The sequence below is a fragment of the Oxyura jamaicensis genome, chromosome 8 (genome assembly GCF_011077185.1).
Source record: "Oxyura jamaicensis isolate SHBP4307 breed ruddy duck chromosome 8, BPBGC_Ojam_1.0, whole genome shotgun sequence".
Lineage (NCBI taxonomy): Eukaryota > Metazoa > Chordata > Aves > Anseriformes > Anatidae > Oxyura > Oxyura jamaicensis.
This window is the reverse complement of record NC_048900.1, coordinates 23,870,482-23,888,784: the sequence shown is the minus strand read 5'-3', so window position 1 is coordinate 23,888,784 and position 18,303 is coordinate 23,870,482. Positions and strand designations below refer to the sequence as shown.

The following is an 18,303-nucleotide window of genomic DNA, read 5'->3' as shown; positions in this document are numbered from 1 at the left end:
GGGCTAGGAATAAAATTTAGGGGGAGAAAAGAAAGCATTTGTGAATTTTGAAACTCTTCACTGCAAATGTCTGATGTGCTTCAAGGCCTACCAGTAAACAGGGCTTTTGAATGTAAGAGAAACTAGAAAGGATGACGTATTTTTACTTTTTTAAAAAAATTTCTTACTGAAGATGAAGAGTAATTGGGCACAGTCAGACTGTCAGCTACTGCTTCCAAATGTTTAAGCTGTTGTTCTTTGATTTGAGGCTTTGGCTGTATGTAACTGTTTCTGTATCAGAGTAACTACCCTGGCATAGTGGAAGCAGCATGCTTACTCCACTTCAAATATTGTGAGCATGTAAGGATTTTCATGTTGTTACATTTTCATTACAATTCACAGAGCAGTATGTACCAATATAGTCTATAAAACACTTCAGTGCGAGTATAGTTGTGTTTACACTAAGGTTTATAACCATCAGATATTTTCAGAGAAGGCAAAACAAAAGTGCAACCTCTATCAAGTAACCAGTAAAACTCATTAAGTGTAGCTCAGCCTTTCTATTGTGCCTCCGTTCCAGACCACTGTATACTGAGAACCATGTTCATCTCACAGATTACTACTTCATGTCCTTTTACGTGAAATAAATTCTTCACTTACTGTGCACGCTGTATAAACACCTACTTGGATATAAAATCTCTTTTTTTTCAATTTCAGAGCTAATTACACTTGAGTTTCCTAAAAATTTCTCTTGTTCCATGCGTAAGTTCTTGTTGGTTGTTTTATTTTGTAGTTGTTGGCTTTTTTTGTAGTTAGCTTAAGAGTTATTTCTTTCTCTCCCTTCCCCTTGCCCCCAATTACAGTGGCATCCTCTCCAATTGTGAAGCTGGTACTGTAGTACTTCATTGATTTCTGTCCTCTGGTAGTTTGTCCTTGTATGTGGTTTTGCTCAGCGTGAAGTCTGTGTCTTTGAAGCTGATGAATTCTTCATGGAGGCCACATGCACAGAGTTGTTCACAAGGCTAGGAGGTGTGATGGTGGGGGAAAGGGTCACGATAGGCATTGCAAATATTCTGCAGCAGGCTTTTGCATTAATTCTACTGAAATGAAATGTATTAGTATCTCCTGCTGAAATGTGATATTAACATTTTCGCTATGTGCAAGTGAATGATTGGATTGTCTGACATTTGAAAATTCCTATTTATTACTGCTCTCAAGTATGCAAGCTGCTGTTTAACTAGAGTATATGGTTGGATGTATCCTGTTTGTATTTCCAATGGAGTATTTCATCCTAATGGATAAAATTATATGCAAAAATAGCTTTGATCTTTAGCACAAGCTCTGTGCTTGGCTGCTTTTTTTCTATCAAGGTAGATGTCTGCATGACCTTAAAAAAAAAAAAAAAAATCCTTATCTCATAAAGAAAATAAATGCTTTTAGTCACATTACAAGGGAAAATGGTTCTGTTTCCTTGATCGTACTCGACACAACATCTTTGAAATTAATCTTGAGAAGTTCTCTGATTGATCTGGCTTTTTCTAGGTCACTGAGCTATATTTCCAAAGTGTTTATACAATCTATTGGAATCAATAAACAATTTAAACTGATGTAACTGCAGAATGTTTGCAAGTCCCAGGGAAAATTGAAAGTATGACAAAGAATACAGCTGTAGAAGTTTATTTCGTTTATCAGGACAAACAGTCATTGAAATGAAATGACTTTCCTTTCAACACTGCAATACAATACTGACACCTTAATCACATAAATAAATAGCTAGTCATTTTAAAAACACATTATTGGTCATTTTAGGCAAATGGAATCCCTTTATTTATAGTTTAGGAAGCTGTGCTTTAAAGCTTCTTTTATAAAACATTTCCAGTGGGGGAGTTAGCATATAAAAAGGTTTCACTTCAGATTATGGGTGTTGCATTTCAAGGCAGGATTTTATGTTAGCGTGCATTTTGTTGGATGTAAATATTAACGTTATGACTTTAAATGTGACTAAGGCTTAGTAGTTATTACTAAAATTAGACAATGACAATACTAGCAAAACTAATTAAAAATAAGCTGATACTGTTTTTAATCATACTTACGGTTTGGGGTTTTTTTTGTAAATTAAGTTTGGGATGTGTGTGAGTGGCTAACATTTCTTATACCACAGCGCACACTAGTGGATTGATCAATAAAATCACCTGGAGAAAGAAATCTAATAGTTCTTGATTTAGGTACTTAAATTTTTTTCTTGCAGACATGGTCAGATATTTTATAAATTAATACAATAGCAAGCTTGGGGTTTCGTTTTTTCGAAAGTAAATACATGTGTCTCCAAGGATATTTGTAAATTTAAGATTAATATCAATGATCTGAAATCTTACATAGGAATTTCATAAAATTTATTTCCCCACGGCAATCTATTCCACCTTCTCAGCTCCAGCAACCTGAACGTTGGAAGAACAGCAGCTGCTGTATAAATAAGAGGAAAGTGCCGTAACTTCACGAGTCTAGCTTTTATTTGTTAAATGGGAAATGACTCAGTATTACTGCGCCTAGAATGCAGGTTTTTCTAAACATGCGTTTCAGAATTCCCTTAATATTAGTGTTTGTAAGGGCCAATAGGACATCTTAAGATGTTTTTTGGAGTTTTTTGATGCTTGCCTGATATGATTTATTCTAAGTAGTGTGTTTTAGCAGGCATGCAGGGTTGGGTGTTTTTTTGTTGTTGTTCTTTCAAAAACTGCCAGCGATACAGCACTTGCCTTGTGATGCTGTACATCAAACTGTGTTTGACTGTGTTAAGGAATTAAATGTTACTGCCTGCTTAAGTGGTTTAGACCTCTATTTCTTTAAAGACAGCTTTTGTCTCTTAACGGAAATTCACAAACCACTTTCCTTTCTTTTAGGAAAAATTATGTGAGATCTTTTAATGCAACAGATCGTTAGATTCTAGTATGCAAAATAATTAACAATATGGATTTGCCATACATGCTGTTGGGTTTTAAATTAATTGTAAATGTTCAGGATTCTAATATGAATGTTTATCTTTGGATCATTACAGGCAAGGATTTTCACAAAGCTGGCTATAACAGCAATGTTAAATGTCATTAGAGGTATGGAAAATACATCCCCCTATAGATTATATGATTCATTCTTCCAATATTGTGCCATTTATTGGCATCCTTTCTTGGAGAAAAACAGAAGCATTCAGAAATGGATTATTTGATTTAAGGAAACTCATAAATGGGCTGAAAATATTGGGGTTGTTTAGAATAGAAAGAGATTTTGGAAAGGTAAGCAATAATAAATGAGTCTGTGTAAGTTAATTATGTACAGGAAAATAGAAGAAGGCTATGTGAAAGCAGAGAACTAGTCACTTTCTGGTCACATTTTTATCTCTCTGATAACAGAAAGAATAATTCAAAAGATTTTGAGGTGCTCCCAGCCCTGTCTGTATTATTCAAGCCAGCCTGGCACTTCCCATTTTCTAGATCCTGTTTCCATTACTTTTCACGTTGCCAAGTAACACATTTTGGACTGAGGCTTTCAGTGTGTATTTGGTTTGTCCTTTTCAGAAGGAACTGTACCGTTTCTTAGTTGTATTGAAATTTCTGGAAGTTAGATGAAGGTAAACTAAGCTTGATCTGATCAGGCTGGGATTTTCAGAGAGAGGAGAGGGTCAGGGAATGTGATAAACTGGAGAGAAAAGGTCAGAAGACAGTCCCAATCCCACAAACCCATCCAGAGCCCCGTGTAGAATCAAGGTTCAGAGGCACGATGTTTCTCTGCTGCAATGAATTTGTGAAGCCAACTATTACAGACTGTCCCTGTTTCTTGTGCTCCTAATCCACCCGGAGTATGGCCACCAGTCTTGCTGCTGGGTGGTTTTCCATTAGATCAACTTACAGAATCTGGGGCTGATCTACAGCTGGCTGCTTGGCTAGTGACCCATATATATCTTAGCATGAGTTTTAATAAAAAACATATCATGACTTTTTACTTTCTTCGTGCAAGTCAGCTTCTTGGGCATTAGGAAACACTGAAATGAAGATGCACATTCTTGATCTAGTGCCCTGTTTCTGTTCACTCTGATGAAAAGTTTACTTATGCAATCTCATGCTCCCTTTTCTCCAGTGAATTCATTTTTGATGTTGATCTCATCTGTGTATTTGTTGGTTGGTTTGTTTTGATAATACATGTTTGAGTGTACTAAAGTCTGGAGATTGGTGTGTAAATTATCCTATTCTTAGAATCTTGTTTGGCTCCCTTAATAGTCTGAGAATAACTACTGATATGAAATTTCTGCCAGCTTCTGAACTCGCTGAGAAGAATGAAGGCTTTTTTTGTATAACCGGGGGGGGGGGGGGCGGTATGCTGCGAAACATAAAAGAATAAAATCTTAGAGTAGTTTTGGTTTTTAAATCACCCGCATCAAGCAAACTATCTGTTTTAATGTAAACTTTACAACTTTCCATCATGTGAAATAAAGATTGTGAATTTGCCGTTTTTAAACTCCATAGGCTTTCCTATTTGCACACATTGGGGTTATCTTCCTGTTGATTTATTTCAGTGAAAATAATTTCATGTGTGTAATGCTTCCTTTAAAAAGAGAAAAATGAAGCCTGATCACTGGGAATAGAATAACTGTATAGCTTTTCTGTTCTGTAGGGACAGTACAAACATTACAGAAATATTACTCAAGTTACAAAATCATCAACATTTTCTGTGCTTTGTATCTTATGCTGGAATTGTGAATGCATGTTGTTTATGCAGTGCTTCGAAATGTTTCTTTACTTGTACCCCAGAGGAGAAAAAGAATCAAATCCAGACGTTGTATATGTTCCAAATAGACGGAAGTAATGCATGCTTCATAATTTAAAGAAAAAAAAAAATCAGAGCGAAAAGCAAGTTGGAGCTTTTCAACAAGGAAATATTTCTTCTTTTTGTTTGTTTTTCCTCTTCCTCTTGCAGATTTAACTCTGGTTGTCCTCCACCAGCAAATGGAGATGAGATCCATAAAAGAGTGAAAAATATTTTAAGGACACACAGTGCTAGACAGCGCCTAGTATTTGTAAGTTTGACTCAAACTAAATACTTTCTTTTCTCCAAGATGTTGAGGAAGACAATTGCACTTACAGTCTTGAGTCTGTTACGATGTCTTTTGAGGCAAACTTCATTGTAGAAATGTGGATTCAGTACATAAGCTGAACTTCTTCATGCTGGTTTCAGTAGCCTTCTTATGTGGAGCCTTTAGAGACAGGTGGCCTCCTCATAGGGTTTAGAGGAAAATTAAATTTTTTTTTTCCATGCTTTCAGTTTAACCAAAAAGTATGTTGGAGATCTATTAAAGAACATGAAGGGCTTAACATGTTGTGCAGCTGCACATCAACAGCTGCTTGTGTCCAGCTGTTTCTAGAGCTAATATTATGCTTCAGATGCGTGCTTTTTTCCCTCCTAATTACGTGGCTTTTGATGAAATCTAATGAGGCCATGACTGAGACCAAAATATTTTGTCCTTGAGTCTGATGGAATTTTGAAATGTAATTTTAGTCAGATAGCAGTTTTTGCTACTGTGATTTTGAGAAACTCAGTTGTGGCATGGTATCTCCCTGAGCAAAGCATTGTACAAATTGAGTGACAGGATTGTCCATCTGCAGAGAACTTAGGGTCTTAAGTGTGAGAGGAGGTAAAGGAAAGGTAAGGTAAAAAGATATGAGGATGTGAGTAGGTAAGATTAAGATAAGGAGCTCTGATGAAATTATTATTTTGTCTGACACTCTACCACTCTGATGTTATTGATCGGTTCAAAGAGAGATGAGTTACTCAAAGTGGGGAAAGATCTTCTTTGCTTCAGTTTCTCTTTGTAGAAAAAGGAGTGCTGACAGAAATCTGCCTTCAAAGGTTGCTGCAGTTTTAAGTCAATATTGTCCCCAGCTGTCCACCTTACCCCTCTGCCAGAGTTTACTATGTTTGTGGGAAGCATGATGAAGAAGGTTCAATGCAGAAAAAGTAGGTGTAACAGGTGTTGATGTTTGAACTGTACTGGCTGGGATGCAATGACTTCAGTGACTACAGTAAACTCTTGGCAGAGGGCTGGGGCAGTAAAAGAAGGTTGTGTTCATAGTCTGCTGCTGCATGATATACTGAAGAACCTTGGCTCTGAATTCCCAATTTATTTAGTTAGCTATTTAAAATCAGGTCTCCTTCCATTGAGTACTGTAAAATAGAGCAAGATTGTGTTGGGCTTCCCCAGAAGCCCAATTTCTGTTGTTATGCAGTGGATGGATGAGGTAAACGGGTCATCTTGAAAGTGAGGGAGTAGCAAAAGAAGTGCACACAATGGAGTGAGTAGCTTTTTGGCATCAGTTTGGATCCTCTTCCAAACTTTGAGAGTTTACAAAGTATCTCTCACTCTTTTCTATTCCAAAGAACATAATGCTAAACAACCATTCCCAGAAGCATCTGTCTGTTTTCCAAAATTTAGTTTCCATAGTGCTCTGTAAAAATAGTGTGACTGGAGCTCTGCTGCAGATTCCTTAGGGTGTCCACTGTAACTTTCCACTGTGACATTCTGACAGTATCATAATGTTTCCATCGTTCTTTGCTTTCCAGAACATAATTTGCCTCAGGCAAATTCTGCAGAGTTTTATTTGCCACTGTACCCCATTTCCTCTACTCAATGCTTTATAGTCTGTGACTGTTGAAGGAAGAGAGTTTTCCTGTTTACAAACACACATTACCTTTGTATTTCACCACAGTAAATCGTTAGGTTTTTCCACATCCATGCTCCTGCTATGCCGCTTGTTGTGCATCTTATTGCCATCTACCACGGTCTTTACTGTCTTTTCTTCAAATTTTGTGTTACCAACAAGTTCTGTTATTTTAACTTGCTTTTTTCAAATTATTTGTGATGTAGTGTGAAAGACAATTTTGTTTACTAATCTTTGCAGCTATTAGCTTCTGCTAAAAGCATCACTTAATACCATCGCTTACGTAGTGTCTTTGCCCTCTGCAGTAGGTTGAATGTGGATGGAACTTCTACCATCCTGTCTCAGGTGGGCAACTGGCTTGCTTCAAATGAAGTGCTTCGTTCCATGCTTACCTAAGAGGCCAAATATGGGTTTATTAATATCTAGATAGTATTTTGAAGATCAGATTGCTTCTTAGCAACCGTTAAGAATGCCACTGAAGGATCCTTAGGTATATTTTTAAAACTTATTTTTAATGTTGGGTGAGCATGTTCTTAGCCCTGTGTATGGAATGGATGTATTTGGACAGATAGAAATGCTTCTACTTGTTAAGATCCATGACATAGATAACGGTAGCTCATTACAAAAGTTGTTAATTTATTAGAAATTTTTTTTGGTTCTTTTTTTCCAGTTTTTTTTTTCCCTGTCTTCTACAGGAAGCAAAGTATAGCAGTGAGCAATAGGTTTCATAGCATTTAACCCACATGTTTTGGGGGATTATTGAAGCTTATGCTGTCTGCATGGTTCTTTAGATCTACAATGTCTAGAAATTCTTTCCAGTTTATTACCTGAAAAATATTAGCTGAGTTGTGCTGAACTTAATTAAAAGTGTTCATAAATGGCATTTGGCTCATTACACTTTGTCCCTTTCTCCCCCAAGAAATGTAAGCACTTTAATAGTTTTCTAAGTGGAAAGAATGTATTTTTGAAATGAGATCATTGTAATCAGAAACCAAGGTAATGAGAATTTGATTTTCTGGTGTGCTTTTTTTTTTTTTTTTAGAATGAAAGTAACTCATCAAAAGGAGCCTTGACTAAGACAAGAGACTCTTCTCATAAACCGCACTTATCCATGAGTGAACTGCATAGTAGGTATGGAGTTTTCCTCTGACCAAGAAAGAACAGTCATACTCACGATATTGCCCTTTAAATTTTGCTAAAAATTTCTCTTTCTATTTTGAGCTGTGTTATATTGCACTGGGAAAAGGCTTCCGTAGGAGTTAGTCCTAGCAAGATTTTTCACCTAAAAGCAAAATACAGTTAATTATCATCATACCTTTCATGGTGTTTGGAACTGTGTCAGTATAGTCTTCATAAAATTCTGATTTTAGAAGTGGGCTTGGTCATAAAAATGATCTGTGGGCAGTAGTTTTTGGTTTTTATAAGCCAGAGAGTAAAAGTAACTTTAAAAATATCTATTTGTTGATCTTCCCTTAAAATTATGGGAATGGAAAAATAAATTGAAACTTATTTCATAATAAGGCTTTGGGGTGAGGTTTGCAAATGCATGGAACGGTTTAGTGATTCGGTGCTCCTCACATATATATCCAGGTTTTCATTTGAATATTTTACTTAAGACACTGATCATTTTGGTATTTGACAACTTCTGTAGTAGAAGTTATCAGTCCTGATGTTCTCTGTGTACATGCACAGTATTTTGTAGAACATTTTGGATACTTGTTGGAAGAAAGATATGAAGCAATGCGCATTTAGGGTTGTATGGATTCTCTGTTTTTCTTTATATTAAGACAAAGTCCTAGAAATGTGGTGCTAAATTAGAGATCGCTCGACTAAAAAAAAAAGTTTAATAATTAGTGATGCGATATTTTGTAACATAGGCTTCCTAAATCACCACTGTATACCACCAAAAAGAGGGTTAGTTCAGTATGCATAGCATAGTGAACTTCTACTTGAGATTAGTAAGCTCCAAAGAGTTCATCTATTTGTTGGCTTTTTTTAAACTCCTGTAATTTGTGGTCACTGCTGTTCAAGGGATCTAGTAAGTCTTAGATTTTTGCATGAATGTGGAGTTGCTACTGAAGTTCTTAGTGTTTCTGTACCTATGCTCGCTCCTGTATTCTGCTTGTAGCCTTTTTGCTACCTTATCCTTTTTCCTGACAGCTGCTGCAATTAAATTGTGTAGGAGATGTTTCTGAGAGAGAAAGTGCAAGTTTTTGTTTTGAGGCAGCTTTGGGAGTTTGAGATTGATGCTGAGACTGCAGACTATGAAAAAAGAAGAAACAAATCCTAATACTAGAGAATCAAGAAGTGATGGGGATATAAAATGTGGCACTCAGCTTGGGAAAGGACTGGTCCTTGGGTTTAGAGGCCAGCAGCACTAATCCCATTCACTGAAGGGTGAGAAATAAAAAGACTCGAGGACAGTCTGATTGCCAAGTGTTTGCCACAGTGCTCATAAACAGGATACAAGGACAGAGAAAGAGTTCATAGAAGGACATGGTACTGTCGACCAAATGTTGGCAGTAAAGCAGATGATTGAAAACCACTGGGAGCAAGGAAAAGGTCCGTGTTTTGTGAAATATTTAGTATATGATTCACTCAGAAAAGAACTTCTGGGACTCTTAAAGGAGATGTATGATGGAAAAAAAGCATATGACAGGTGTTTCAGAGCAGGGAGTTGCGTGCAGAAGTCCTGCTGTTAATATGATTTGTGAGTGTAATTCCCAGATTGCTTAGCTCAGGTTGTCGGTTGGTTTCCAGTTGAGATGGGAGAGGGACTCTTCTCTAGGTTGGTTGTATGTGTGTCCACACTGGTGCTAAGCATCTCATGTGCAAGATCTCGCTAATGGGAAATGCATGCACACATGCACACTTAATTCTTTTTCAGAAACAGAATAAGGAATTTGTGAAAGTTGCTATTGTTCTTTGACACTCTTTTACTGCATTCCTAAGTGGTTGGGTTATGAGTGTCTCTATGTAGATTCTGCTTTTAGTAGAGGAAAATGAAAGTACAAGGCTCAATACAGGAAATGGATTTTAAGAAAAATGATGTAAAGCTGCTTATTGTATAGTTGCAAGTGCTGCTCCCAGTGCCATGCTTATTTGTTGGATTGAGAATTCTCAGTCAGAACTGAGGAAACGCAAACCGCCAAAAGGAGGAGGTAAAAGTTCAACTGTTGATGGGTCTCCAGAGTATTGACTTGTCTACATTTAACGCAGGCCTACATAACTTTTCTATTGATTTTGCTGTTTGGTAGGTTGGTTTCATTGTGTCCAAACTGTAGAGCACAGATCATCCTCTCCAGGATGATAAGCAGGTTTAAATTTTCCTCATGCTGTTGACTGACTTAAAATGTTGGGACTTTATTTTTTTTATTTTATTTTTTGAAAAAGCATGAAGGTGACCTTTCTTCTCTTTAATACTGGAGTCACTTAGAGATTTTGTTGCTTTATGTGGTATAGATTGATATGACCATAATACTACTTTTGTTTTCTATGGGAGAGAGAATCTTGGAAATGTGAGTTTAAAAAAAATGATAATACTGATTTTTCCTTTTCTTACCTCACTATTTTCTCTTCTTAAAATGAAAACCCTTATGTTTTAATGCAGCTAGCTGCAAGTTTATTTGTGCGTCCTTTGATGCAAGCATTCCTTCTTGTCATGCATGTTTATTGATGTGAACTTGAGGACAAAGTTTTGAGGATTGGTTTGACCATAGTAGGTTAATAAATAATATGTATATAACAAAATGTAAAACTTCTCTGTGAAATGTATTTCATTTCCTAAGGGAAGATGGTCACCATAAGCTTCACATTTCCAGGTTCTTCTTGCAGATGAGAGCCTTTGTGAAAGGGTGAAGATAACTCAGTTCTAATCTTTAAGTGTCATAGGTGCCTAAATCTCCAAGCAGATGTGAGAAATGTCACTTTAGTAGTCATTTTCTGCTGATGATTTTTCATCTGTTTGTTTCATGCTTCATTACAATAAAATAACTCCTTTCGTTACATAACACAATCTTTTTCTTTGAAAGTCTCAAGAGAAGCAAACAATCATGAAGTTGAGCTATACATCAGATTTGGCAGTGTTTTGCAATGATTTTCAGAGAATAAATTCCGCTTCATAGATAAAGGAAATAATATCTCAAAGCAACTAAACTATGAGACTGTGTTTGGTATTAAAACAGTGATACGTAAGATGGGGTGGGGAAGGAACACTCTATTGCCATTGTATCATAATGTATATTGTAGAATACTTAATCCAAGATGCTTCAGATAGAACATTTTACAGCTGCAGCCACAGTAATTTAATATACCTCTGATAGATTGTCTTCATATTGAAATAGCTGCTTGTGGTTACATTTTGACCTTCAAAGGACACAGAAATCCTACTGTGTTGCTCTTGCATAGACTCAGTGCCTAGCCACACTGTCTGTCAAAATACAGCAAAATGACTGCATGCTCTTTTAGAATTAATTCTCTTTCTATCTGGGAGGTATTACCAAGTTCACAAGGATGGGTGGGGGAGAATTTGTGTGAATGAATAACGTAGGGTGGGCTTCCATTTCTTGGATGTAGCTGCAGTGCAGTTTTTGTTTCTATCTGTGAAAGGTAATCTGTGGTTAATAGCTTTACATTTGTATTTCTGCTTCTGCATTTGGATTTGTACTTCTGTTTCCTCTTATTTACCTTGATTTGATCATTATTTCTTATATTCTTTGTGTTGACAGTTCACCAGTGCAGCGGAACACCACTGTTCACTTGGATAATGGTGAATACTGGTCCAGTCGTGCGGCTGTATACAAAGGGAAGTCTCACAGAGCAATCTTTGAAGAAAGTCTCGAGAAAATATATAGAAACATGTACCGAAATGCTTCTGGCACTGTTTCAGACCAAAAACCACACTCCTGATAGCAATCTAGCTGGAAATGCACAGTACACGATGTTGATATTTCTTACGAAAACAATTTTTGTGACAAATATTTGTACTCTATTTTTAAGGTATAATTATGGCTGGGCAGGGTTTTGGAGAAATGGGGTTTTGGCCTGGGTTGCCAAATGAATGCTATTAGCAGAACCACACACTCCCCACTCCACCCCCTGCACCACTATCAGGAGCAACACCTCCCCCCAGTTAAAAAAAAAAAAAGTACTGAGCCCCTGCACAGTTAATTAAGATGGTGTTGCTCCTTTGAGACTATCAGCAAATAGTCACTTGAAGACAAATAGGTCTGCTGGACATTCCTGTCTGACATAAGTCAGGTTTCAGCTGCAGTCAATTATTATTTAAATAATCAAACTATTTAGTAACATAAATATAATTGGTTGAAGAAGCAATATGTCCTACTGTTCAGAGAGGGTGTCTGAGGGGGAGGCAAATGCAAGTGTTGATATAAAAGCGTCTGCTCTGGGAAAGAGGGAATTTGAATGGTTTTATAGAAAACTGGGTTTGTATTGTTTATTTTGAGAAAGACAGAAAGAAAACTCTGATACTGACCTACAGACATGCTTTCAAAGTAGTTTCAAGCACCTTTAATCACAATTTTTTAAGTAATGTCAAATTTTAAAAGAAAACCACCCAGATATCTTTGTATCAGAAGAAGAGTTGTCTTCACATACCCTACGTTTTTGAAAGTTTCCAGGTTTTCTTGAGTGCAGTAATGACATTTACCATTACACTTGTAATTTTTAAAAATACAAATAGGAAATGAGTGAGGAGGGGGAAAGACTGGAGCTAGTCAGCAAGCTTGTATACCCAGTACAGGCTTTCTGAAGTTCCTGCATCGCAATCCCACCTAATTTGGAGCCTGTCCTTCCCAGCCTGCTGGGATCCTGTTGGCAAAAATCACATCCTTTTTGCTAAAGGCCACCAAATGTTCATCAGCAGTTCAATGCTTTCCCCAGGGATGGAACCTTTTCAGCCTTGCATTGAACAGATCCCACATTAGCAGACCAGGGCAAATTGCCCGTCCATTGAAAAGCAGAATGTTTTAAAAGGGCAAGAGTGTCCATCTCTTGCTTCCTTTTAGAATGGGGGGGAAAAACAAATGCATATTCTGGCTCCTTCCCTGACTGAGTGAACAGATTCAGATATACCAATGCCATATTACCTGTTAGGATTGGATAAAGGATAAAGCTTGCAGTACAGATGGCAGAACATCTGACTGTAACCTGCCAGCATGCAAAGATAAACAAAAAGTTGGTCTACTCTGCCTTCCATCCTTTAATGCTGAGACAACATAATTGATTTGAGAAAGCAGTTGGTGAGCAATTATGCTAGTGGGAAAGCACGTTGAAAGGCTGTGTGCTTCTGTTTCAGGAAAGGGGACTCTCGGAGGAAGTGTCTTCCTTATAGACATTTCTATTCCTCGTAGCAGTTAAACCAGTTGAAGTGGATTAACACTGATAACTTCCTGTCCCTGATGCCATTTAGCACATTACTGCTTTCAAAGGGCATTAGCTGCACAGTCTTATGGATAAGTGTTGAGGCACTCTATGAAGTAGTATACCTTTTTTGCAGATTTGCAAAATGAAACTTACCCAAGCCATGCTGCTGAAGGCATGATGGCTGTAGAGTATTGTGCTACCAGTACCTGGTATGCATTCATTAGTATGTTCCTGCTCTTTGCTCTTTAGTAGTCCATAAAGGAAGTTTTTCTTGCTGCTCATGAAAATAAATATATCCAAATGAATCCTAAATAGGCACAGAATACTCCAAGAGATAGAATTTTCCAACCTTTTAGCTTAAAATGAAAATCTGAAATCTGCAAGTTGCTGCAGTTTCCTGTATGTGTTTGAGCCTTAAAGATATGCTGTTCTTCTCATGATGACCCAGATTTCATTCAATATTATCTGCGTTTGCCCTTGCTGGTGTCACAGCTTAGTGAAACTTACTGTCTTGTGAAGGAAGGATGGCTCTCCCCTTTGGCCTCATCTCATTCTATGATATGGAAGTACTGTTTGGTTTTTCCCCCCCTGGCAATCCAGCATTGCAAACTTTACTCCCATTAGCTCAGTGCGTAGGAGGCTGAATGCTGAGGCTTTGGGATTTTTTTGTGTGTGAATGAGTAAGGACACAAGTTGCCATGAATTCAAGACGTGATGAGGGAGGTGGGGGGCCAATGTAGAAAACCAAGGTAAAATTTCAAAGGGGCGCAGAAGCTGGGGGGTATATTTGTTTAATTCCCTGAACTAAAGAAACAAAGCATACAGTAATACAGCAACCTTTCTTCTTCCATTAAAGGCTAAAACTAGATAGGAGAAAAAGAAGAAAGTATCGTATATTGAATTCTGACCAGCATGAATATTCTCACTGAAGCCTTTCAAGGCAGCATAGCAACAAATGAAGCAGATAGATTATGAGTGTCATTGGCCTTGCTCCAGCTGCGGAGGGAGATGGTGTGTATGTCTTTCTGAGTCAGCTGCTGCAGGATATGTGTTTCTCTCTTGGGTCAGTCATTCCACGGCTTATATGCTGTGATACGGCACAGTGCTTTTCCAAGCACTGTGCTGGAAATACAGTTGGTTAATGGAAAACTTTTTTTATGAAATGTGGCTTAAGTCCTGAAGTACACTATCTGTCCATAAAATGTTCAGGTTTTTTAAAGCTTTTGGCTCCTTCCCTGTTTCCTCAGCTACCTCTTCTATTAATATGCATATAGCCCAAGTGCACTGAGCACTGCTGCTCCTTTGCTACTGCAGTGTGTGATAAGTATAGGTTCAGGCAGCAAAGCAGTGTAGTAATAAACTGTAATTGTTTAGTGCACCTTGCCTTCTAATACAATTTAAATCACTTCTATCAAATGCACATTTCTAGGCTCCTGAGTGGAGTTTTAAATAGCATTTTTATGCTCATTCCTGTCTTTTTCCATCCACAAAGTGGTCTGTTAGTGACAGTGGGACGGTGTAACTCCACACCCATCGTTTTACCTCCTGAAGGAAAGCTACCTACTTGAGATTAGCAATAATGGGCTAGATTAAGAGAGAATTAGCGTGCTTTCTATCAAGTCTCTCTCTTTCTCTTGTCCTCCCCAAGCTATTACAACCCATGAGTATTTTCACCAAATGTTTTGCAGAATCCAGTGTTGCTTGCAGTATGCGATCTAATCAGTGTAATATTTTAATAACCTTCATTTTAATAAATCAGAGTCTGCTTCCAACTTGCTCCCTTTCCTCTCTCCTACAAATAACTTTATGTAGCTTAGGACCTTGGGATGGCTCAGTAGGCAGGTAGTTTGTCTACTCATTCGGTAGGATGCCAAATCCTTTGCTGAGTAGTAGTTGCTTTGGAAATCACTCAGTCATTGACCTGTTGTGGATTAAAGGCAAAAATGTCAAACTCTTTAATGATTTGCCTTATCAAAGTTTTCAACAAGAAGAAAGGAAGCTTAAATTGGTCCGCTGGGGACAAGAGGCATAGGGATGGATAGAGTAAGGAACAGCTTTGTGAGATAGATGGGCAGGAGTGTTCATACCCCAAATCCGAGAGGCTTAGATGATGAGGGCTGTTCTTTAGACTGTGCCTCGCATTTGAATTTTACTGTTGTTTAGGGGGTTGCCAAAATGGTGAGTGGAGAAAGAAATTACCTATAGAGGTTGGGAACCTGTTTTGGGGCTAAAATAGCAGAACTTCTACCTCAGCTCAATGTTAAATTAATAGTCTGTTCTAAAATCCCTCTCATTGTTACCTCAGCTGTAAAACAGGGAGTTTGTGCTCTACTGAAGCTTAATTAAATGACTGTAAAGTGCTTTGGGATCCTGAAGTGAATGTTACAGAAATTATTTTGTGGAAGCCTGGCTGAAAAGTCCCATCTCATCTTCAGGTTACTAAAAAGACCTTATTTTAATTTTCCCAGTTTTATTATTTTTTAATTAGACAATTATTAAGCAAGTCTTAATCTTATCAAGATAGAAACCTGATAAATTTAAGAGACTGTTGAAAAAGACAATGAACTTCTTTACTACATGTACTTTCATGAGTTTGTCTTTACCGTGGATATCCTAATCATCTTATGTCTCTGATGATCTGGGTTCATTATACTCATACCAATTGATCTTTGTTTGTTTGTAATCTTAGTGCTTTAGCGCTTTCTTCTAAGTATGCTAACCTGCGTTATTAACATCTATCGCGTTCTGTTCTCATCCTCTTCCTAAGAAGTAAGGGGTGCAAAAGTGTGTTCAACTTGACAGTGGAAGCGTTTCTGTGGTGTGTTGTAGAAAGTCAGAGAAAATTGGAAGGAGTCTTTGCCTTTTCAGTCTGTTTGCAAGGTATTATATTATATAGTTCTGATCTTCCTAATTTTTAGGATTGAAAGTGTGTTCTGGAACACTGAACTATGCAACTAACTAAATTCTTAGCTTCTTAACAGTGGCTACTTATATAAATCTTGTAACATGTAATCTCTTGGTCAAAGGAAAGCCAACCGTGATGTTAATTACTTCACTGTTACTGAGTGCTGACAACATCTCAAGAGACTTAAGCAAGAAATTTGGGGAAACTTTTAAATCAGTGAAAATTAGCTTCACTGCTTAGCTGCAGTGAAAACGATTGAATCTAAGAGAGAACAGCGTTTCTGTGGATGAGCTTAATGAGCTACCTCAGTGACAAAAATGATACCTGGTGTAGGTGATGGTCTCTGGTAGCAGCAGAGAACCAGTCTTCACCCAGTTCCTTTGAGTTTCAACAAATAAACTAGCGTTGTGGGAAGTGACAAAGAGCATCTAAAATCCTTGATTCTGTTACATAGTGAATGATTAAACATGAACCCCAATGGTTTTTTTTGTTTGTTTCTACTGCTTTGTCCATGGAATTCAAAACATTGTCAACCAAAACCCTTAGAAGTTGAGGCTGTAGCTCTGCTTGTCAGCAGTGTTGGCTTGCCAAAGACATGCAGCTTGTTCCTTATGGCTGTCTTCAGCGAGAAATTCTCTGAAGTGATAATTTGTCTGGATGACATGGAGGAACAGTAATCCTTTGTTTTATCAGTGTGGAGAGTTTTTTCATATTTCTGGTCAGTTCTGGGTGATTGTTTCTGACAGAGAGCTCTGCAGTCTGAGATGCGGAGATCTGAGCCGTCTTCTCACCTCTTCAGGGGAGGGAGCTTGCTGTTGCCAAACAAGGTCTCTTTTGGTTCGCAAGGATTTACAGAACCTGAGGATACAGCACAAAAACTTTGTTCTGCTATCAAGCACTGATGCCACCTGAATGGAGAGGGCCACATGGGGTGGGGGTAGGAGGCTGAAAGTCGGAGTGGACTTGGGGAGCTGTTTGGTGAATGGCTTTCCATGGGTTATGGACTTGCTTACCATGAATTATCAGCATATCCCACAATCTGTGAAATTTACAAATATGTGTTGAAGTAACCAAAGCACCACTTCCGTTGCTGAATGGTGGTAAATTCTAATGCTTATATTTGTATTGTTACACTGACTTCAATTTTGGGATGTTGAGTTAATTGTGTTGCTACTAAGACTATATGCATGAACTGCTTCATTCAGTACTCCCGTAGTAAACATTTGCTAAGAGGTTGCTTTCCCTGCTTGCCTTGTTTTCACCACAGTCATCTAGTGTTTACATACATTTTAGCCTCTGTGCCATTTTTGAAGGCTTTATTTGTCTCATTTACGTTTTTGGTTTGGATAATACTTAAATATGAAATCCATCTGTGAAACATATTGTATATTCACGTTGAGGGGTAAAACCAGTTTTTAATTAAAATTTTATACAGCGCTTGTATTTCACTTTGTCCTGTTTTATTATGAAACACTTCAATCTTCCTCCTAAAACACATATGTCTTGTGCGTTTCAAGATGTTCCTTGTTGCTCATGCAGAACCAGTTTCTGAGCTCTGTCAGCAGAGTGCCATATGTTCTGGGGTTCATTTAGCTTCTCTGGCGTTTGTGTAGGCAGCATATTGGATGTAATGCAGCTAAGCTCTGCTCCATTCTTTTCTTTGTAAACTTGTCAAGAGATGAAAAAAGCAGGGAGAAGAAAACACTGAATAATACTTGAGTGATTTGAATTATCAATAAGTTATGGTAACTTGGCCAATCAAAATTGAGGTTTCTTGTGTACTTGAGGATTTTCCTTAAGTGTGGCTTATGCATAGCCTACGAAGTGATGCATCCCTCAGTGCTACCTGGTATTACACCCAAAATGAGTGCTGGAGATTGAGATATAACCCAAGCCATTTGGAAATGACAGGCATTATAAGCTCTCTTAATTGTGCGTTGATCTGTTAGTTCTAAATAAAAAAAGTGAGTAATAGCAGATGGGCATCTGAAGGGATTGTGCTTCTCTTTTTGTCTTCTGGCTTTGTGGAAAATAACTCTACCCTGTTTAAATGCCTGGTACTGAAAAGACAAATCCTGAGACTGATGGTGCCCTCGTGGTGGTGTGTTTGTTTTTTTTTTAAATCATTTTTCTTACCAATCTGTTTTTTTCCTTCCCTGTCCCCCATAAACCAGTAGGTACCATCAGTCTTTAATACACTGCTGGTATGTAGGAACACAGCCCTGACTATTTATTGATAGTAGTCATACATTGTCAGATACTGATCTTATCTGCCAAATGCTTTTCAGAACTGCCGTGGTGACTGTGACAGAGGACCAAAGTATTCCTGTG

At 37.7% G+C, this 18,303-nt stretch overlaps 1 protein-coding gene across 3 annotated transcripts in view; it reads left to right on the top strand.

Moving 5' to 3' along the window:
* Positions 1-17,415, top strand: part of SPATA6 (spermatogenesis associated 6) — a 43,404-nt gene extending 25,989 nt beyond the window's left edge. For 2 of the 3 annotated variants that reach the window (XM_035333243.1, XM_035333242.1), the window contains exons 11-13: positions 4,945-5,044; positions 7,726-7,814; positions 11,411-17,415. In XM_035333243.1, coding sequence (XP_035189134.1) covers positions 4,945-5,044; positions 7,726-7,814; positions 11,411-11,591 — 370 coding nt within the window. In that variant the 3' untranslated portion in view covers positions 11,592-17,415. The remainder of the gene's footprint in view (positions 1-4,944; positions 5,045-7,725; positions 7,815-11,410) is intronic. The other variant, XR_004752857.1, reaches the window with a different exon arrangement.
* The last annotated feature ends 888 nt before the right edge of the window (positions 17,416-18,303 follow it).